We start from the raw sequence: 22,631 nt of genomic DNA, 5'->3' as shown, positions 1-22,631 counted from the left end.
ATGGTATCTAATGCTTTAGCATTTTCTCACATTGGACTAGAGCCACCCCTATTCAGCTATGAGGTTATTTGTTTGATTTGCTGTTGGGCTTGTTTTTGCTTTAAGACTTTCAGGGTTTGCCATTGAAGGGCTTATGTGCTCATAAGATAAAGCAACAACTGTAAAGCCATAGGGGACCATGCAGTAGGTATGGCAATAGCAGTTTGGCCAGACAGGACTTCAAATCTCAAGTTAATAGGACCTGTTGAATTTTCTACATTTGGTGTTTGAGACAGGAAATATATATATATATATTTCTGCAGCCAATGCAAAAACAGGCTTGTCAGACCTCCAGGTATCAAACTCCAGCCTGAAAGACCAGGTGAACTTGTCAACATTAGAAAGCTGAAGAAATATGTGGGGACAGACACCCATGAAGACCATTATAATTCTACCTTTCCAAGCGCCTTTATGGAAAAACCTTCTCTCCTGCCATCACACAGACTGAACGTGAGATAAGGAGCTGAAAGTGGATCAAAGAAACAAGGAGAGACTAGAGCATGCAGCTTCTAACATGTTGGAAGACCAATGGCTCTACGAATCCCCAGGCTATATAAACTGTTCAAAAATTAAACTTTTGTTAACTGATAACTTTTATATTCTGTGCCATGACCATTCCTTAAGACTACACAACATGGACCAGTAAATTGCATGTCCACGACTACCATTCAAGAGTTGTTGACATTCAGAACAACAGGAAGAGGAAATCCACAAAACAGGCAGAGCCACACAGCCATCCCATATAATTATGAGTGGGCGGAAGAGAAAAATCAAAAAAGTAGTCACCCAACAAGAGAGTCAGGCAAGCATAGGTGGAAGGGAAAGATTAAAACATGTCAACCTACCGGTATATTTTCTGCCAATTGAAACAGTCTGGTTTCCCCGTGATGGGAAAGGGGAGGACAGAAGGGAAACAGACAGCCCTGGATCCTACACTCGCACTTCTAACAGTCAAAATGAGTATGCAGTTTGGCTCTGTTTTATAAGGAAGCCTCATAACAAACAGTGGAGTCCTGAAATTATGGACAAAGACTTGGCGGGAAGGCAGCAATGTTACCTTATGCTAAATTTTTGCATGCGTACAAAGTTTTTTGCTTTCATTTCATGTTATTTCAAAAATAGTTTTAATTTAGGCTAGTCACATCCTTTGAAACAAAGCTGTTTTGTGTTACTTTAACTTCTGTCATTTACATATGACTGCTGAGATAAAACAAGACCAAAAAACAGGGATGGACTTTAAATCAAAACTGATATAAGGTTTATAAACTTTACATGAAGCGGCATATAAATTAATTTGTTACCTGAACTTGATTGCATTCATCAGTGGGGTAGATCCATATCTGTCTCTAGCATAAACAGTTGCACCAGATGTCAACAAATACTCAACTAATGGCAAATGACCTTCAGAGGCTGCAATATGAAGTGGAGTTCGACCATCGTAGTCTTCACAGCTCAAGTTTCCACCCTACAAAAGGAAAAATCTTTCACATGCTAAAAAGATACTGGCTGCACATTTGATTGTTGGTACAACAAACCACAAGTTGTTGTACCACCAAAATATTAAGCTTGTCAAGCTTACAGTGTTGATTTTACCACCAATAAAGATATTTCACCTTCCGTATGTTCTCCCCCCAACATATTATCCCATTACAGCCCCTTCAGATAGGCTCTTTACTGCAGTACTCCATACAGCAGCTTTGTGCCTAGAGTCTGCTAATTTTACTTGTCTTAGTTTATTGTTATTTTCAAGATACATTTATCCTTTTTCTAGGCCCATTATCAAAGCCTCAAGAGTAGGGTTAAAGCTAGGAAAAGAAAAAACAAAGAGGTGTAGAAGATGATACAGGGAAATAACTATTTCTTTTTTCAGGTATAAGCCAAGCTACAGCTATCAGGAGAGCCAAAATCCTGATTTAGCACCGCACTATGTTTCACTTAAACATAATTTTCAAATTCTTTTTTTTAATCATGACAAATTTACATCCAAAAGCTGGATACTATGAATATGCATAAAGAAAGTTAAATGAAAGAAAGCAGCATAAACCATTTTAAAGTGTTCCAAAGTTAGCAGATAAGAACTTGCATATTAATCCACCCATATTTTCACAGTTCAAAAGAAAATGTAAACAGCTGAGAACCAGATAGGGGAAAGAACATACCAGTTTTGAAAGGCAGAGACTGAGATGCCTAGAAACCAATTCTATTAGTCAAAGTACCTTGACTTAAATAGTTGCTTCCCAGCTTCCTCCTATCATTTACAGCTATATTTAAAAAATAAAGTTTTGTACAGTTAATTTTACATTACCATTTCTGCTATGGCTCTTATTGCATCTATGTCACCCAGTTTCGCTGCAGCACAAGCCAGAAGTGGAATTAATGCATCTCTTACAGCTTCTAACTCCTGAGAAACAAATAAAAGTAAACATTTAAAATCAGCCTTGCCTCTAATATAATTGATGTCCAAGTTATAACAACACTGCCTTTGCACTTCCAGGTGAAGTTTCCAAATTAGTCATTTGGATATTTAAAACTGGTAGCATTAATTCTTGGAAGGAAAGAAGTCTCATGCTTATTTTACATTTTGTAGGTCTCCTATCCACAAAGATTTATCTTCCTCCCTAGCAACACTACAATTATCTGGTATTAATACCAGTTAAGTGCACATACTAATTACCATCTCTGCAGTGCCAGAGTTGTACATCAGTACAGGATGAGAAACAAGGCTGGTAGGAGTTGGAGAAGATCCTATTGTCCATTCTCCTCAAGACTGCAACAACTTTATTCATGCAAATCCATGTATATTTGTGTAACCTGCACTTCCAAACCTCTACTGCCAAGCCCCGCAGACCCACTAAATAACCTCACAGTTCTCATACTAAAGAACCATGAATTCAGTATTCATACAGCTACTAAAATCTCATCTTCCCTGACACTGAGTCAAGAGAAAGGCAAATGCTTTTATCTTAAAACCAGTACTATAGCTTCTGATTTTCCATCTGGGAGAGACTAATATTAAAAAGCACAAATTATCCTTGTGTAATGCTTCACTAGTATCATCCTTCTATGTCTGCATGTACAATTAAGCTGTTTCACCCCTTATTATTTGGCTTGCTACAAACTGTCAATACATTTGACCACAAAAACACACAGCACTTTTTCATATCATTGATACCCTGAATTACAGCAACTGTCTGAGGCTTGCTGTTGCAGCCAGCCAGCCAAGAAAATAAACTCAAGATGGATCTACAAAGAAAAAAAAAACCAACAAAGTTAATATGTTTTTAATTAAAAACATTTTAATGCTATGCTTGTCATTGTGTCCTTTCTTTCTACCCCAATTGCTTAGCTGGGACGCTCAGTACTAAAAAAAAAAAGTAATAATAAAAAAGGTCTAATGTTTCATTTTTCTTTCAGCTTTGTTGCTCATCTTTAAGCTAGGTTCATTTAACTGAGTTTACAGATTTACATGAGTTTGGTTTTGAATATTTAAGCATATACCTCCTTGCAGCTGATACTTAGAGATCTGGCAATCGCTTGAATAAACTTGCTATCTCTCAGAGAGATCTTGGCTCCTGTGGGTACAACAGTCATTTCTCCTCTTAGATTCTCACTCAGCATCTGAAAAGCAAGCAATCAAATCCTTTGTTAGCAGAGGAAAAATATGGTAGCAGTCTAATAAAAAAATCTTAGGATCAAGTTAGAAAATTGTTCGGAGGAATTATGGAAACTAATTGAATGCAGACAAAAGATTAAAGAAATAGTTACTGTGCCATGAAGACTGCAAGTTTAAAAAGACAAAGGGAAGAAAAAGGGACGGGGAAATAAAACTTTCTTCTAAAGCAATGAAACCAAAATAAGCACATAACAAAACTCAATTTCTAGAGTATGCGGACAGAAGTTCCCTGTTGGGGTAAGCTGCAGCCTACTTAAAAACAGAAAGATAGTGAGTAATTATCAGAGTAAGGCTGAAGAACAGAATATTTTGAAATGCTGCCTATTGACAGCATTCCCGAAACTCAGTACCCCGACACAGACTGTATATTTAGGCCTCAAAGAACCCAGTGCTGCCTGTGGACAGTCATCTGTTTCAACTGATTTTCAAATAGCTCCATTAGCTCTGATTTTGTTAAAATTTGGCCATAGAACCCGTTTTAAAAGCAGAGGGTTTACTGTAGTACTAATTATTTGATATTAAAGCAGGTGTGTAACAGTTTGCAGGGTGGGTGCATCCAATACAACCAGAAAAAAAAATAGGACAGCTAATTAATGTGTAGAAATTACTTGAACACAGTAATAAAGAAATGAAAATACTCTAAAAGACAGGTTCTGTGAAATCTGGAGAACAGAGAGAGAAGCCATTCGTTAAGAAAAAGCAACTGGTTTCCTCAGTTTTGAGGATTTTACACACTGGCACTCTTTCACTACAGGTTGCTGATGCAGCTATAAAGCACAGTTATTTCAATTAGAATTTTAAAAAGCAGGATTGTGAAAGTTTGCAAGAAACAGATGTGATGTTGGAAGGAGGAATGCCCGAGGTTTACTTATGTCTAGGCATGCCCTTTATTACAAAAAAAAAAAACCTCCCAAGCGCTGACAACACTATAGCTGTCTGCTGGAAGAGTCCCATCACATACGTGTAACTCGCTCAGAGGATACCAACTGCTTTTAGAGTTTGACAGGTTGAGATCATCGCTTTGCACAGGTAACCTTAGCAATTGGCACCTGGGCTAAATGAGCCCAATGCAGAAACCCTATGTGCCTTACTCAGTCCTACCAGCTCTGCAGCCATTTGCATGTGTCTGGGGGCAAATTCCTTGCTTCTCCGTATTGAAAGAGAATCCTAAAATAACCACGCCAGCTTCAGGAGAGCTTCCGTCTCTTGGGAGACTATTGTTTGGTGATATGCTTAGCTGAAGATATTGCCACAGACAACATATTTCCAGGCTTTCTTCTTCTCTTGGTTTCTACCACTCATTCCTGCCCAAGCAATGTAGCATGCTGCTCCCTTAGTTGTGCCAACACAATGGTTGGTGGGCCTGTAGAGTGAGTCAAGTGAGGAAATCAATCCTGCTTAACTTAAAGAAACTATAAAAGTTATTTTGTTTTTTAAGCCATACAAAGGAGCTGCCAGCACTAGCTCACAACACTGTGTAGCACATTACAAAGGACAGCATGTGAAGATATAGGTATACCTTGTGCCAGTGGTACATAAATTGTAATGTCATCAAGTCCTCATCTGAGTAATTCAGCTACCTCACCTTGGCAAACTGGATCTCAAATTTAGTTTTAACCCATACACTAGGCAGGAAGCCAGCCAGAAAGTTTCTCCGGTCCCAGGTCAAATGATCCTCTGTGCAAGAATATTAAAGTCTGCGTTAAAAAAGAGGCTAGTATATGTATATTTTAGGGTCAGTGAGTGTACCAGTGGGGCACCAGTAAAGAGCCCGAGTTTCTAAAGTGTATATACACAAACACAAGCAATACCACAGCTCATAACATTATGCCGCCTCTTAAGCATGTTCTTGCACAGAGTATGTTCTTGCCATCCTCACAAAAAAACACATAGCCCCTCCTCCTCTCATTTTTCAGAGCAAGGGCTTTAGCAAACAACTGAAAGCTCAGAGTCTGAAACTGTTTGTAACCACAGTAAGTGGTACTTCCAGCCACCCCACTTAGGATCACAGGTATCCTAACATGTTTGTCTCAGAGCTCCTACTGGTTGGAAGCTATTGAGCATGAAATTAAGATCAAATTTGTCTCAATTTTAATAAAAACAAAATACCATCATAAGATACACATGTGCATGCAGTGCTTAAGTCTAGAGAGTGACTCATCATGATGTCAGCTCCCAAAGTGTCAGGGTTATGATTTCACTGCATACAAACACAGAAACACATGCATTCCTGCAGACTGCTGTTCCTCTATCTAATTCAAAGTTGTATGCTCTTTGTGTAAAGGAACTATATCAATTTGGGGGAAAATGCCTTTATTAAACACCACTAAACAGAAAGAACACTGTTAAAGGGATTAAGATTTTAAAATCAGTTACAATTGGTTCTTAAAATAATCCTCTATTTTTGATGCATTTATAAAATATCTCTCTCCCACTGACACAAGTAGTGCTGTAAAGGAGGAGGCTGCAGGTACCATTTATTTTCAGAATTAGCTTTCTGTGAATGAGTCCTGGATCTTTACCACACTAAGATCAATGACAAGATCTTTGCTGACATCAGTAGGGTTAGGATTCTGCCTCTCTTATGAATTTCCACATACGTGCTTTTAGGACGGAAATGCCCAGGGTTGACTACTGCATTTTTGTGGCTTGGTCACGGTCTTCAACTGATTTATGCAGAGAATTCCTTTCTTTCCCAATCTACGTATGTTTATTTGCCTAACACTGTTTTCCATAAGGAAAAAAAAAAACAACATGTGACATTCACTTTATGGCTCTGGAACCAATTGCTTTTAAATGCAAGGAAGAAGCTCAAGGCATTCAGCTGAGCAGAAGTTAGCACAGCAGATGAGAAAGTTAAAGGCTTTCAAGGTCACACTGACATATTTACCTGCCTCTTCTCCTCCCAGCTAAGCTTATGCTTGCTAAGCGTGTATGAGAGTTTAGTTAAGGCAGCCTCTGGTGTCATATCACCTCCAGGAATTACTCCAACATCAGCGAGAGTCTGAATAAAAAGGAATAATGACTCCAATTAGCATAGCATTCAAAAATACTCATGTGTACAAAAAACATACATGAATGATATATAGCAACACAGAATACAGCATGCAGCCATGCTTCACTCTCTTATTTGTACTCCCACCTGTGGTTTCTGTAATTTTAGCTATCAAATACTGGACAAATACTAGAGCCAGATGAATAAAGCTGACTTGTACTTTAAATTCCTCTTCATGCAAGAACATGGAAAAATTCAACCAAACACTTGCCATGGTCACTCGCTGTGCTCAAACGGAAAGGTTACCAGTCTGTATCCAGCTATCCGCAGAGCTGTCAGACTACCTGTACTGAAAAGCTGCAGTTACTCCATTTTAACCCGGTGGCGTTCTGAACATTGCCAAGTAGGCTGTTCTCACTCAGACATATTTACCATTCTTTTATGGGGCATAACTTTGGATGAACTCCAGCACTACTGCGTGCTCACAGCAGGAGTATTTTCATATCCTTTCAGGCTGCACTAGTAGTATATGATGGAGAACATAAAACTTAAATACGCACTTTACCCAGTTCTGACGAGAAAAGCTAAGAAAGATGATCCAGTATTTTAAACCTATCTTTCTGGTAGTAAAAAGCAGAAGCATCTTTGCTATGGTCAGCAAACTTTGTAAGTGTATAGCAAAGACAAAGGAGATTTCAGATCTTCAGATAAATTGTACCTGGGCAAACATTCAGACTTCCTTAAACTACAGACCATCATCTTAGTTATTATGTGATGCCTCACAGTTAAGCATCTTGCAGTAGGTTCTTTACACTGATTTACTTTTAAATGCCTTGTATATAATTTTCAGCTTTGAAACTTGTTGTAACTTAACTAATATTTTTAGCAAAATACAGAGACTTAATCAGCATGTTAACCACCTCTGAGAGCCCCAGACCAACATTTTTAAAAGTCACACAAAAAAAAACATATATAGAGAAGGTGAGAAATACTTAGGGCTTTTTCAGTGGGCTTGGGAAAGAGAAGGAGGAAAGGATTTCCCAGCTTCCTTCCTATGCCTGAAGTCCCCTCAATTACAAGTTTCTGCTATGCAGATGGCTCAGAGGCCACACATTCAGTTAATTAAAACAAATACTTCAAGGGAAACCAGGGACTCAGCTCACCCACTGGACTAGCATGAATGAGTAAAAAATGGCCTAGCCACATGCAAAGACCTGTGAAAGACTTTATTTAAAGAATATATATATATATATATGTATGTATATATAGTTAACATTCAGCAAGTTTCCAGCATTCATCCAAACTTCCTCCATTGAGCATTTCCTTATGAAATGGAGAAGGCAATGAAAGAACAAGAATGAAGTAATTTTGCAGGGCTTGGCTCTGTCAGTGGCATCTCAAAAGATGCCAAGAAAACAGGACAGCCTCCATCAATGGATGCTGAAGCAACATAATACACGCTCCACATAAAAGATGGATGCCAGAAGTGAACACATTTCAACACAGCATTACAGTGGTTTACTAAGACAAATGCTAGTGACCTGAGTAGAACAACAGTCTAGATTAAAGTGCAAAAACCCATTTTTAGAGTTGTCCACTTGGAGAATCTTTTAAGCAGAGCTGAGTTGTTTGGTTTTTTCCTACCATACGCTTCAATAGTTCATTTGAAGCAGAAGATCACATAAAAGCTAGGCTTCGTTTTCATGTTTTCAAATACAAGCTTGGTGTCTTTTCTTGACTTAACTGTTTTCTTTCTGTGTGAACTGTTTTATATAATCCATGTATTCCTATTTTTATTTGCTACAGAGCATGAGATCTCTGCAAAAGTAGATACTTCTCAAAACACCCCCATTAAGTTAGGCAAAATTTTAGCAACACTCAAATGACTGCTCATTTCACAATACATCAAGTTGGAATACTGAACAGGTGAACAAAATCATGAAAATCACCTTTGCTTTCTGCTCAAAACAGACTGGATAATCTTGAAACAAATATAATCTAAAGCTGTGTCAAAACCAATGTTAAAATAGGCAGGTTTCAGCACCAATTTAGAGGATCTACATTTGTCTTGCAATCGATGGCAAGACCAACCAACAACAAGAGCAGTCAATTAAGAAGCTCTGCCAGATGGGTGGTTGCTCCCAACAAAAACAGGTGTCTAAAAGAGGGGGATGAGTCACCCTCTGGCAGTGCTTCTTGGATGTTTAATGGCTGGTCTTTTTACAAAGGCCAGTTAGACCAGCTTCCTTCACACCACATGCAACATACACTCTCATATGGCTTTGAGCTCTTATTAGTCTTAGTGATGTCATGTCTTAATACGCAATTAAGAAACTCACTACAAAATGTCCTGAATATTATGAGCATTTACACAAAGTCTGCTTTAAGCCGGCTGAGTTAAAGACAACTGATTTCCATTCTGCAAGACAGATGCTTCCTTACTTACTGTTCTCCCAGTATCTCTATGAATTCAGTTGTACTTCTAGTCAAATAAAACACCAATATTTGGAACATTGCTTGGAGTTGCGGGCTTTCCTGATATTCTTACATTGTAATTGCTTAGCCTATCAAATACTACTCTGACCATCTGATCCATAAGCTAGATTCTAGCTCAGTGAATGCCTTCAGGAGGGATTCTAACAATCTGATGCATGATATCCTGGAGAGCTACACCACAGCACAGAAGCAAGCAGACAGTGATTTGGGATTTGAGCTGACTATTTAAACCATTCAGACTAGGAGTAACAGTATTATGTTTGCAGACTTGTATTTAAATGCTTCCAGCCTAAGATTTTTCTGGTATGGTTATTTTATGAACAGTATCTTCAATTTAACAAATCTGGTTTTATACACCGGGATTACTAGACGTATACAATCAAGTTGTATCAGTGAAAGGTTTCTTTTACACAGCAGTAGAGTCTGAAATCATTGCACAACCCTCACCTGCCCTGTTGCATAGACTGTTGTAACAGAACCTCGTAAACACTGGGTACAGTTTAGAATCACTACTTTTCGTCCAGTTGCTTTCTTGAGTTCCTCTAGCAAGTCTTCTCTGTTATTTGGGGCATTGCCAGTTCCATACGTTTCAAGTACAATGCCCTCAATTGGAGGCTGAAGAAACGCTTTTACCTGTTTAAAAACAAGACAGGAAACAGAGACAAAGGATGCATTCATGTCACATTAAGATTTTCACATATGGCACAGTTTTAAAAAATGAGCTATTCCCGTTATAAGGATCTCATGCCTTACAGTCTTCTCATGCTCTTCTGTACATCCCATTTACAGTAATGGATTATAGAATAACTTTTGAGAGTTATTGAGAAATTGAGAATTTCACTCTTTAGTTTCCTTTAAATTCCTGGAGGGATAGACTTTAAAATAAACTATTTTCCACAGTCATGACCTTAGCGTGAGAAAGGATGCTATTGTTTAAGCACCATTAACAGGCTATATGGTTGCACCATGGACGAACAAAAGGGTAGATTTACACTTACAAAATAAATACAGAATTATTAATTCAGATTAGAACACCCACCCCTGCCCAGATTTGTTACTTCAGCAAAGAGTTTTGCAAACAAACGTCTGCCTAAGATACTGTCTCACCTTTCAGGAAAGAACATTCTAATGAAAGATGGAGTTTTTTTAACTCAAAAAACAATTTGTTTAACTGAAGGTATTAAAAAAAAAAAGGAGGTAATAATTCATTCTGGGACAGTTGTTAACAAAGTAGCTATTGTGCCTCAATGTAAGAAAATGCCTTGCAAATTTCTCTTTCTACGAAGATGTATTTTAAACAACCTAGATGTTTCATTGCTGATTATATATGCTAAATGCAATACGCTGTAAGCCCCCACGAGACTAACTATGCAGTTGGAGTTTTATTGCAAATATACCACCCCTCTGCCTTCCCATCTGTTCACATTCACCTAGAAAGAATAGTAATATAATTGAGGAGTGCTGCTTAAACTACTGGATTCAATTTAAGATGGCAACAGCCATGAAAGACCTGTCAATTTAATGGAACTGGTATTAGAGAAAAATTTAAAGACAAATCTACCTAAAACCATAGTTCTGTGAAACTATTTTTAAAGGCTGAGAGCAGCAAAATCCCACTTCGCATCTTCAACTCTGTATGAATACAGAATCACAGACTGAGGATCACGCATCAGTGTGAGATAAAATGAACCTTGAAAAAGAAGCTTGAGCTGTAGGTCACCTCCATCCATTATATTATGTATTCTTTGGCAAGTTATCTAATAATATGCCTTAATATGTAGCAAGAAAGCATTTCTACAGCCATCGTAGCTTATACCTCTGTAGAAAAGTACACTTGAGCTATTTATGAGACCTTATAATAAATTAATTTTAAGTTCCAAAGCCCAGACAGTTTAGATAAAAGATATTTTAAAAGCTTTTATCAATAGTTTATGGTGTATTAAAGTAGTCTTAGAATGCTCTGATATTACAGAAAATGTTTATCAGAAGAAGACAGATACTTTCCCTTCCCTGCAAAAACCCAGCCACTGGTACTACTACAATGTAGCTTCCCTACTTCAGCTTACTAATCAAGTATTTGAGCATAACTTTATTCACTTCCAAAATTAAGTGGTGACACTTACAGCAGCAGCAGTGATTCCTGGGAAGATTCGCAGAAGCCCAACGTTCCTGTTCATATTGGTGTGAACTCGAAATTTCTTTTTGGTATTGGCTCTCCACACTGTTTCCCAGTTTACTGTTAAAGAGAAATTGTATTTTAAATTTAATATTAAAGACATAATATTAAGTACATTTGTAGCACCTCATACTAACAGCATTATTTTTAAAAATGTTTCTTATATAGGAGACTTGTGAAAGATGATGTGCTTTTTTAAAGAGAAAATGAAGGCCCATTTAAGACGGCCGCCTAAGCAGCTGATCTAACTCACGTTATTTACTAGGTTCCACAAAATATGACTTCAAGGCTGTATGCAGGTCAGACTCAACTGTGTTATATTTTAGCTTTAATTCCAAAATAGTATACATTCTGAGATAAAACAGTATTACTCATCAATATTTCTAAGTTAGTGCTCTTCAAAGAGATATTTAACAAAAATACTTGTTTTAATTTAATAGTATTTTATAGCTAAGACTTCCAAAATGGATATTTTATTTCAATAACCATTAGTGAACATGTACTACAACCTCTTCAAAAGAAAATTCTGATAACAGTAAAAACCATTCGACTGCATGACCCAACTGGTTCACAATGTTGACCATGTCCCGTTACTGTCAATTCTCCCAGTCCAAAGTGCTCAGGAAGTCTCCACCAACAGGCTGTTACGCACATCTGGTATAGGCAAGACACTGACTTGTCACACATGGATCAGAACTTCGCTGTTATGTATCTGGACTGATATCAGCCTGGATTAACGTTTAGAAAGCAGACCTTCATCTTCTTAGACAAGAAATATGACAAATGCAGTTACTGTTGCTGCTAATCACCTCCTGAGTTTATTATGTAGTTACTAATGATTAAATAAAATAGCAAGGATTCAATTAACTCTGATTATACATTTAGAGCCAGAAGCCAGCTGTTTAACTAATAGTTTGTTTGTGCTGCATTATTAGAAGCCAAGTCATGCATTATTGATTTCAAAATTTTACTACTTCAGTGCAGGAGCCCAGTGTTGGTAGTGCAGGCGGCTGTTAGAAGTCCATGAAAGAAGTTTTACAAACAGCAGCCAACAGCTCAGAGCATCATGTTTCAATGGAAGTAGACCTTACTGCATAGCTCATCCTGATATAAGCTTTTTAGATTTTGGAGAAACCCCCAAGCACCAAGTCAGATAAAAGACCTGAGTGCATACTACTGATGTGTTCTCAGCCATGTAAAGAGTTACTCATGCCAATTACTGTTGCAATCTCTTGCAATCAGCAGACAGCCATTTGCAAGAAAATTCAAAGTACATTTAAAAGCCTGCATTGAAGCTTACTCCATTGTTCCATTATCAGAGATACTAAAAACAGTAAAATCCATTAAGTCAGGACAAAAAATAGCAGTCACCTGTAAGACTTTGTGAACTTTCCCTTCTTGTGGTGCCTGTTAACATCTACAGCCTCCGTATGTTCCTTCTAAAAACTATCATGCATAGCAGTGGGCTTGGCACCCTGTTTACCCTATTCACCCCAGTTCAGCATATGGATTGCTAATGCTCTGGCAAAGAGAGAACAGAAATATAGACAGCTTCCACCATGGATTTGTGAGAAGCATGGTTCTGAAATCACCTGGCTGGATTTAGTAGTTGCCCAAGTAGGTCTAAAAGGCCTCCAAGAGCTTTCCACAGCATGTTAAGAGACCTGCAGGAGACAAATGGGCAAGTGCATAAAGCCACGTGTTTATTCTACTTGAGGTTCATAGGACTGGCTAAGCACATTCACTCATGAGCACTGTGCTTCAAGAAGCAACAGTGCCTGGCAATACATTAAATCCTTTCAACTTTCCAACAGATTAATCCTTTAAAAGTAGCCTCCTCTGTGAGAAGGGATGGCAATGAAACTGTATCAGTTTCTTTATCCTCCATAACCTAGGAGTCCCTGCCAAAACTTCATAAATGAGTACTACTAAGTTTGGCAACTGCTAGCATCCCTAAGTCTTTAACATACTTGAAGAATGAACTGAGGAAACCTGCCTTGGCATGGTTGACTAAGATATTGCCAAAAGTAGAAGACCAAGGCGAGAGATCAGAGGATAGGTTCAGAAATCCAGGCCTGTACCTGTACACTTGGAGTACACTCTACCAAATAACACATCATCTTCAAGATAAATATAATGCATTCAGACACAGTACAGTGATGCAATTCCAAACTATATTAAAAAAAAAAAAAAAAAGAACTAGAGATCGTCCCTGAGTTAATATTCTCTTGGTCATGAATCTCCTCGGCCTGCATAATGTGCTCAGTACTGCAGACTCATTGCACTGAATAAACTAGTAGTTCTGCAGCCTTTGGCTGTAGTGCACAGCAATCTTTTTTGTTAAATTAAAGAAAAAAATCATCTCAGGAATCACTAACAGTTCTTAAGAAACTCATACAAAGAAGTGAAGTACAAAAAGTTCTACGTGTCGGTGTTCAGAACAATTTTTTCTCCTGTGGATAAGAGTGACTAATTAGGGATATACAGGTTTGGCACAACCGAAAACAGTCACCTGTCCTGACTTGGATGGGCTGTGCTTGTGATGAGTTTAACTTATATAGTGTGCTGCATTATGTAAATACGGATACAAAGCTAGGGAACAAACCTAAGTTACCAACTTGTCCTGCACAGCAGAGGGAAAGTTCTTAAAGCAATGTTACATTAAACAGAAAGGTAAGAGTTATTTATATACTGTATTGAAAGTGGCTTGAGATAGAAAAGATTGCGTTATTGAAGGACAGTATATTCAAGATATTAAGGCCTTTTGTTTATTTTTCCAAACAAAACAATCACCTAAACAATACTCTGCTATTCCCAATCTCTCCCTCCCTCCCAAGCACTACAGCTTTTCAAATTGCAGGTCAGAACAACAAATTTGAAAGGGAGGTATATACCTAAGTCACAAAGTAAATAAACTCTTTCAGGTTTGAATCCTCTGAAGCCTGACTAGCTTTTGTTCTCCTCCTGAGCCTCACAGAAGTGACTTTGCAATCACTGGAGAGGCAGCTTTAGTCTCATGAGGATACTGGGCAAACTAGAGCTAAGAAAAAACACTGGCCTCCTTCACATCCCAGGGTTAAACAGGGAGGCAGCAGGGAGACAACCCAAAGTATTTTTCATTCAAGAAAAAAAATAATACAACTATACAGAGTCCTTATCTTATTCAGCTTTATTCACACACACACAACTATGGTGATAGGGTTAGTATGGAAGGAAAAAATCAACCTAACTGAAAAATAAAATAGAAAAGAGAAAAAGAAACTCTAAACAGTCTAGAAAGCAGCAAAGAAGGTTTTTGTTTTGTTTTTTTTTAAAGAGTTCCTATGCCACAATGCAGGTTTCAACTTATAATGGGAGAGCTATAACTAAGAGCGACACCTCCCTTAGGAGTGGTGACTGAACTCCAAGTTATGAAATCAAACAAGAAATACAGCTTTTCTTGATTGCAGAGCTCCACACAAACAGCAACACTTTCTTCTCATCTCTCTCTGCTGGGCTACTGGCGAGCCGTACCATTATATAAGCTGCCCCAGCGTTCATTAGAATTCATGGCGACAGCCAAGGGGTGGGGAGCAGAGGCCAACCTATGGGTGGAAATTTCTGAAGGAGGCAAGCAAACATAGACCCCCTTTTTTGGCAGTTTATTATAAAACAATTGACACACGCCTTTTGAAATGAATATTTAAATTGAACGGTATCACTGCAAGAACCGACATGCCTGCTTACTAGGGGGAAAAACAAACCAAGAGCATTCAGTGAGCAGAGCTGACATTTGCCTTAATGCTTAAATGACTTGGGCTTTTTACTATAAATAACCAGAACTGCCAACCAAGACACAGACTTGGCCAGTGACAAATAGCTTCTCTTTAATAGGACTGGTGGACAGATGAGATCTAAAGGGCCTTCTAACCTGCTACTGCTGTACCACGTTTGCATATACAGTCACATGGGCTCTTTTCATCCCCTACACAAGTTATGTTTCTAATCATATGGTCCTGTACATATGCACCACTCCCAGAAGTTACATACATGCATGTGTGATGAAGAAAGTCCAGCCGAGGTAACAAAGCAAGTTTCATATTTGCTTCATTAAGAAGACAACAGAGAACAGAGGATAGTAATCAGTTATGAAACATATTGAGACTATTTACACATTTCAAGTGAAAGAGACCTCCTTGTCTCTCCTGTTTTCAAAACATAAGAGAAATACAATAAAGTATTTTAATTCATAAGCTTTATGATTCTAGAAATCTTGTTTTTCATTCCTATATTGTCCACTTCATACAGAGTTTTCTGATCCTGCTGCAAAAGCCCTTCCCATCAACATTGGGTTTCCTATTCATCTGAGGAGTTTGCTAGAATTTTCACTTCTTACGAGAGTTTTGTGTGCTAAATTTAAAGTCTTAAGGAAGCTGCCACACTTGCCAGTCTAAAACTGGAAAACAGGACTCCTAGGTGCTGGCAACACAGTTAAGGTCTGGCAGAGAACACAGCCAGTTGATGGGATCAGTAATCCTCTGGGAGTTTCACCTGAAGCAGGAAGATGGTAAAAAAAGGAATGGAGATCAAGAATGAAGAAGTGAGCTGTAGCTGGGGAAAGGAGGGGAAGAGAACTAAGCCTTTCCCTCTCCTCTCTGCCTCTGAAGTAGAACGTTGCTTTTATATGGTACGTCTAACCTCGAAGAGCAGCTCCTCTCCTCATTTCTGTGTACCAACCCATGATCACAAGCTCTTATCGCATCACATTGCTCACTCTCTCTATTTTGCCACCTCTCTGCTTCTCCAGAATTTTCATTCCCAGCTTTGTTACAACTAGGAAGCCCAAGGAAGAGTTTCTGTACATGGCCTATCCCTTCTGGCATTGTCAGACTGCTCTACATAATGCTGAAGCAGCAAGAGTCAGCCCTGTCTACAGGAAGATTAAGACATTACACAAAAGTCATTTGGAAAAAAAATAATTAAAAGATGCTACATTTGTTTGGTTTATTTTTCAAAGCCATGAGTGATCCCTTGGCTCCATGAAAGCTTCATACTAGGATTGTATGAACAAACCCAAGGGAGACAGCTATGTTTCAAACAATTACTTTAGACAAAATCAAGTAGCACTAGTAGATTGCCCATACTATAAACTCTGTTTTTCAAAATGAAACAATCCTTCAATACTGACACCGTCATCTTGGATAAATGATGCCACCCTAACTGGGTAATCAACTGAAACAAATAAAAATAGAGCCTATCACACCTTCAGTTTCTAAATCAGAAACCCTCACTGACCTCAGTGGGGCATTCTACTGAAAAGATAATGGGACACAAAATGGGCCAAGGGAAGTACTTAGTAACTTTCTCATTTTTCTCCTATGGAGAAGGAATCACAAAACAGGTCATTCAAATCCAAGAGAGAAGCAGTATGCGATTTGCAGCTTGATTTCATTATTGATCAGTCAGTAAACTGAATTTAGTTGTACCCTATTTGATGAAGCCCATAAAAAACAAAGAAATTTACTACAACAATCATCTAATAGCATTTCTGTTGATTTCAGGTACACAGTATTTGACACAGCATTGTAATACAACAGTGGCACGCTCCCAACCAGAGAGATGTCTTAAAGACCACTACACTATCTTACAGACTTCCTCAGTTTGTCTGCCTGCTACAAACATAGGCCTTTGATCCTGTAACTTTGTTACGTGACTCTCATTCATTAGGTTGAAGGCTAAGTTTATTTTTCTATATTATAAAATGTCCCTCTCTACTAGTAGAAACCATTAGAATGCCATGCTGCATGGCAATGAGCTAGAGCTCCTAATAAAATAATTTGTGAACCCCCTACTATTTCCTATTTGTGGCAATAATGGAGATTGTCACCACGGCCTATTCCTTTTGAATATACCTAGGCGATCCAAAAGCAGCTTGCACAACTTGTTACATTTTTGAAAACTGTGCTTTAGTATGTTTTTTCACAACAACTCATTTGGCTCGATTCCAAATGTGTCTCTCTTCTCCAATCTCCAAAGAAAGATTGACATTTATCCAAGAACAGACATCAGAATGTTAATGACTTTACACAAGGATACTGAAATCTTCATGTAGTTTTTCTCCTCCTTATAAAGCAGACACACAAAAATTATAGGGAATCTCAGTAAATTAGGGGGTAAAAACTTCACACAGAGCATATTCCAAGTCTGCTATTTTTGGTGTGCTTGCAGCCTAGATGAGTCCTAAATATCCAGTAAAACGTTCTACAAAATGTCATGGATCTAACAGACGATCTGTTGAAGCTGCAAGTACTCTGCAATGACTTTGCCTGATCTCAGAGCCCAGCATGGTCGTTAATGAGACTAAGGTCTTTGTTCTTTCAGTCCTCACTCCTTCATCTTTATCTTTACAGCAAGCATTTTCATGACACAGGGGCAACATTCCCTTTGGTTAGTGAAGTTCTTAAGTCACTGTCAGTCTAGCTCACATTTGTATTCAATAGACAAATACAGTCAAGTCACAAATTCTCAGTCTTACTAAAATTTAAAGAATTTCAGAGCATAGAATGAGGAGTCAAGTGTTTCAGATCATATAAAGTGGAGTGTTTTCAAATAAATTTGAGGTTAAAAACAGCATTTCAACTACATAAGTACATATTCTTTTCAGCTAGAGTTCTATTACATGTGGCATAAATTACAAGGCTTAAGAGATGATGTTGCTTACTTGTAATATCAACCTCAGCATTTGCAAGTGGAGGCAGGTTAGGTGAGGAAAAGGCATTGAAACTCCCAGCATCCACCTTAGTCACCCTATTTCCCCTGTACAGTTTATTATAAAAATACAGGCACACCTGCAAGACAAGTAAAGAAACAGGTCTATGAATAAGCCAGTAATTAAAAGATTCAGTAGATAAATACTGTAGTCTGTCCTTTATAAAGTGTTTTCTAAATCTTTAAAGCAACTCAGAAGCTAGTAGATGTTTACAATTCTTACCCTTTCAAAAAGAGTTGGCACATCTGTCACACATTGGTTTAAGAATTTAAGAACAAAACAAGTTAAGAACTAACTAGTTTCGTAATCCTCTCAGGAGGCATAGTCCAGGAGACAGCAAATATGCCTGAGTCCACTTCAGAGACAGAGGAAAGGAACAGCATGGACTTTTTAATAAGTTCATCAGTTATATCTAAATTCCGAATTCAAAATCTTAACAAAAGGCCTAGTGAAAATGTAAGGATAACTTTCAAAAGAGTCACCAAGTATAAATAATTAGGTTCCTTCTGAAGTCCCTTAAAGTGTGTCAATTGAAATTTGAAGGAAAACAGATACCTCAGCGTAGCTGTTAGTCATGAAGATCTTAGCCAGTCAGCTATTGCTGTGATTCCACAAGGACTGGCTGTGTGAGCATGGCAGAAGTGAAATAAGGCACAACCTGCTCAGTTTTCTCTCAGACTTTCGGCTTGCAAAGCATTGGCATCTTTAAAGGCTGGGTGCTAAAACTATAGAAATGTTTCCATGCGTATTATTTATATCATCCTTGACACTTCAGTCTTCAGGTACTAGAGCTAGAAGATATTGCAAGTCAGTTCTAAATCAACTTGAGAATTTCAAAGCAACTTTCAGTCTAAAAACTGACTTAAGTGCTTCAAATTCCACACATTTGCAAGGGAACCGCTGATTCCAAGTCTGCTGCAAGCTACATTTCAAACCTGATAGTCTTTATAGATCGCACACAGGCAAAACGGAGTATTAATCCTGAGAAAACAGCATGCACTTTGCCATGGAAGGGTTGATTACCTCCATGGAATCAATTTTTTTTCCCTTTTCAAGTGCAATTTCTTACTGCCTACAGATATTTTGAGTATGTAAGTATGTGTCCTAGCTAGAAGAAGAGCAGCTTCTGAGACAGTCTTCACAGGCAAACAGACCTCAGGAATCACAAATTGCCCAGCAAAGAGCAGCGCCCCCAGAAGGTTGGCTCGGCCATCATTCTGCAACTCATATATGGGCACCTGAAGAACAGAAACTGAAATTAAACACCATCCCTTTTGTAAAGCTTACACAGCAGAAAAAATAGTCCAACTTATGAAACAGAGATACATGAATAATTTATGTAACAATGATTTATGACAAATAAAGTTTCCTTCTTCATCCAAACTATTTTAGGCTGCAGCAGATGGTGGGATTTCCCTCTGTGCTATCAGACTTTTTTAAATTAAGTGCTTAAACCTAATGTTGAGATGATTCTAGTAAGACTAAGCAATTGTTTTTAGAAGAAGAGTCTGATTCAGGAGAAATATCAAGAATAGAAAGCAGGTGTACTCAGTTTACGTGACTGAGCATGGGAGAAGTGACTGTACAGAGAAAAAGCAACAGCCTCAGTTCTTACAGAGCTGCCACTATGGGCTTCAGAACAGTTCTCTTGCACCATCTTTCCTCAGAGTAGACAAGAACTGAGCCAGCAGGTTATTACCAACAGAAAAGAAAAAGATTAAAAACAGAAATTTGGTCTGCCGAGTGTGATAGTGATGACTTCCATGCCTTTTCAGATTGCCTCTGTATTAACAGAGTCAGAACTCCTTTCAGCAAAAAAAAAAAAAAAAAAAAAAAAAAAAAAATCACATGCTCTATTGTTAGGTCATATACTAATAAAGAAAAAAAGAAAGTAAAACACTGAATATGATGTACCACAACTAGACTGCTCCATGTCAAGACAGTAAGTGGGAGTCTGCTCCTTTCTAGACTTTTGTATTTTGACTTCAAATAGACCACATGTGAACGGGAAGTTATGACATGGGGGAGGGGAATTTTACAGTATTATGTTTCATCTCTCTTTTGTGATTAGAGCTGTATTTTATACTCAAGCAAGCTATTCTAGACAGACAACCCCTCCCCCTCAGACAATATGCAAAGGTCTGATCTCTAGCTAAGAGAATGAAAATTAATAAATCTAGCTTTTAGGGGAAAAGAAACAGACCACATTGGTGCTCTGTGGAACAGAAATGATCAAAAATGCATGTAATGCTTAGAGATTCTTTCACTAATTACTAAAAAAAACAAGAAATAATGCAACAATGAGTAACATAAGATGGGGTAACAACTGATGAAGTAAAAATAATAAGCTTGAGGGCTTTAAAACAAAAAAAGACAACTAAGAGCCAGCAGCCACCTGAGGCTGGAAAGATGCTCTTCATATAAACCGATTATTACACAATGGCCAGTGACAGGCTCTTACATCTTTCTCTGAAGCATCTGGTCCCAGTCACAATGAACTACTGGTCTGATGTGGTACAGAGTTGTAAAGTCACTAATGATAGAATTACGGGGCAGATCCTCAGCTGGTAAGCTCGTCAATTCTCACTAATTTCTATCAGCACTGCGACCACTCACCCTGGGTAGCGGCCTGCCCCGCACTACTAAATTAGATAGCGATGATCAGGATACTACATAGTTTTGCATATAAAACCAGTAAATGGGACTTCTGACTTCAACTGCAAATTAAGTCCATTACCTGTGATCCTGTCAGAACAACGGTTTTACCCAGATTCTCACACATGAAGGATAAGGCTGAAGCTGTGTATGCCATCGTATCGGTGCCATGAAGGATCACAAAACCATCATACTTTTCATAGTGCTCCTGGAGATGAAGAGACATTTTTCATATTGTTAGAAAAATGCACTGGCATCAGCAAGTGTGGCACAAACCGCATGACTTTCACGGATGCAAACAACACTATAATACTTTAAATGGTACTATACATGTAATTCCTCCTAAAGTTATCCACATTTTCAGTTTAATTATAATTAAGGGTTAATAGGACAATAAGCACTAGAGCTAGTAATTCTAGTTATGGAACAGTCAAAGTGATTCGTCTATGTATACATATTAATGCAGCATTTTTAAACCAGAAGACAGCTAATTAAGAAAAGCTTAGCAATGGCTTTAAACAGGAATGTTAACATATGCAAATTAGTCACATAGTCTGATTTCTTGTTGCTGCTTTTACTTTAGGGATTACACCATTTACAGGAACAGATTAGGCAAACCAAGGCTATCATAATGTATAGAAAAAACAGTCCATTTAATCCGGCTGGCAGACAGGCAAATTGCCAGTGTAAGAGTGCCCTCTTCTGTTTAAAAGCCATAATTTCTCAAGCAGTATGTGATTTAAAAGAGTTGAAGAGGCTTGCTACTGGTCATAGCTAAAGTACATATGCTCGCTGTTTTCTGAGAAGTCCCTTAGACTATCAGACATGTATGGACGCAAAAAGGAATTTTATAATTATTTTAATCTACATACAATTCCAAGCAGGAGTTTTTTTCTTAATGCAAAGCCATGAATTGTACTGATCGTCATAGAATCTTAGAATGGCTTAGGTTGGAAGGGACCTTAAAGATCATCTAGTTCCTACCCCCTGCCATAGGCAAGGATGCCATCCACTAGAGCAGGTTGTGCCCTGATAGAATAAAGTCATCTACTGCCTTACAGAAGAAAAAAGAATTGGTTCCTCTATTTCAAGAATGATGCACATAGTAATCACTTTAGTGAGAGACATGGAGATCTTTAATGTAATTTGGTCACATGGATAGGATTACATAAAAGTGTGAGCAAACCGAAGAAGTGCCAGCAGGGGGGGAAGTTTGTTTGTTTGTTTCCATAGAATTAAATGAGATTTCTTTTTAATTCATTTTATATTAGGCACACGCACTTGACATCTCCTGATAATAGTCACCTCCAAATCCACCTGCACATTTCTACTTGTTCTTTTGTTGTTTCTTCACTGATACTCATCCGTGCATATTGCTGCCAACTGAAAGTTTCAGTGGAGTTCTGATTATTTCTCACCAGTCAGCCAGCAGAATAACAGCCAGTGTTGCAAGATTTTTCTGTAGGCCAAACTACACTATGATGCAAAAAGTGTGCTGCAGTATTCACCAATGCAGCAACAAGATAAGCAGATTTCAAGGGCTAAGAGCACAGAAATAGACATTAGTCCTCTCTAACTCAATCAAGACACTTCACAAATCTTGTTAGCCTTATGAACTTTATTAGATGATAAAGAGCATAGCTTGGTGTAAGCTTCATAATATAAAAGATCTGCTTGGGAATTAAGGAGAAATCCCACGGAAACATCTTAAAATGCTTCAGTCTGAGAAGTCTCCAGTACGTTACAGCTGTGCCAAGTAAGTGTTCACATACTCAGTGAACACAAAGTGGCAGTGTCGATACACAAGCTGGATAGTTGACGATTTTTTTTTCCTTCTTAGCACTTTTCA

General features: G+C 38.1%; 1 protein-coding gene across 1 annotated transcript in view; it reads right to left on the bottom strand.

Moving 5' to 3' along the window:
• Positions 1 to 22,631, bottom strand: part of ASPG (asparaginase) — a 45,566-nt gene that overhangs the window by 11,638 nt on the left and 11,297 nt on the right. Inside the window, exons 4-12 of the mRNA XM_083838005.1 lie at positions 20,865 to 20,990; positions 19,282 to 19,365; positions 18,080 to 18,206; positions 11,327 to 11,439; positions 9,651 to 9,836; positions 6,603 to 6,716; positions 3,538 to 3,657; positions 2,345 to 2,440; positions 1,341 to 1,504 (exon numbers count right to left, since the gene is read on the bottom strand). Coding sequence (XP_083694131.1) covers positions 1,341 to 1,504; positions 2,345 to 2,440; positions 3,538 to 3,657; positions 6,603 to 6,716; positions 9,651 to 9,836; positions 11,327 to 11,439; positions 18,080 to 18,206; positions 19,282 to 19,365; positions 20,865 to 20,990 — 1,130 coding nt within the window. The remainder of the gene's footprint in view (positions 1 to 1,340; positions 1,505 to 2,344; positions 2,441 to 3,537; positions 3,658 to 6,602; positions 6,717 to 9,650; positions 9,837 to 11,326; positions 11,440 to 18,079; positions 18,207 to 19,281; positions 19,366 to 20,864; positions 20,991 to 22,631) is intronic.

This window comes from Anser anser (genome assembly GCF_964211835.1).
Source record: "Anser anser genome assembly, chromosome: 5".
NCBI lineage: Eukaryota > Metazoa > Chordata > Aves > Anseriformes > Anatidae > Anser > Anser anser.
The sequence above is the reverse complement of the archived record's forward strand: the minus strand, read 5'-3'. Positions and strand labels throughout refer to the sequence as shown.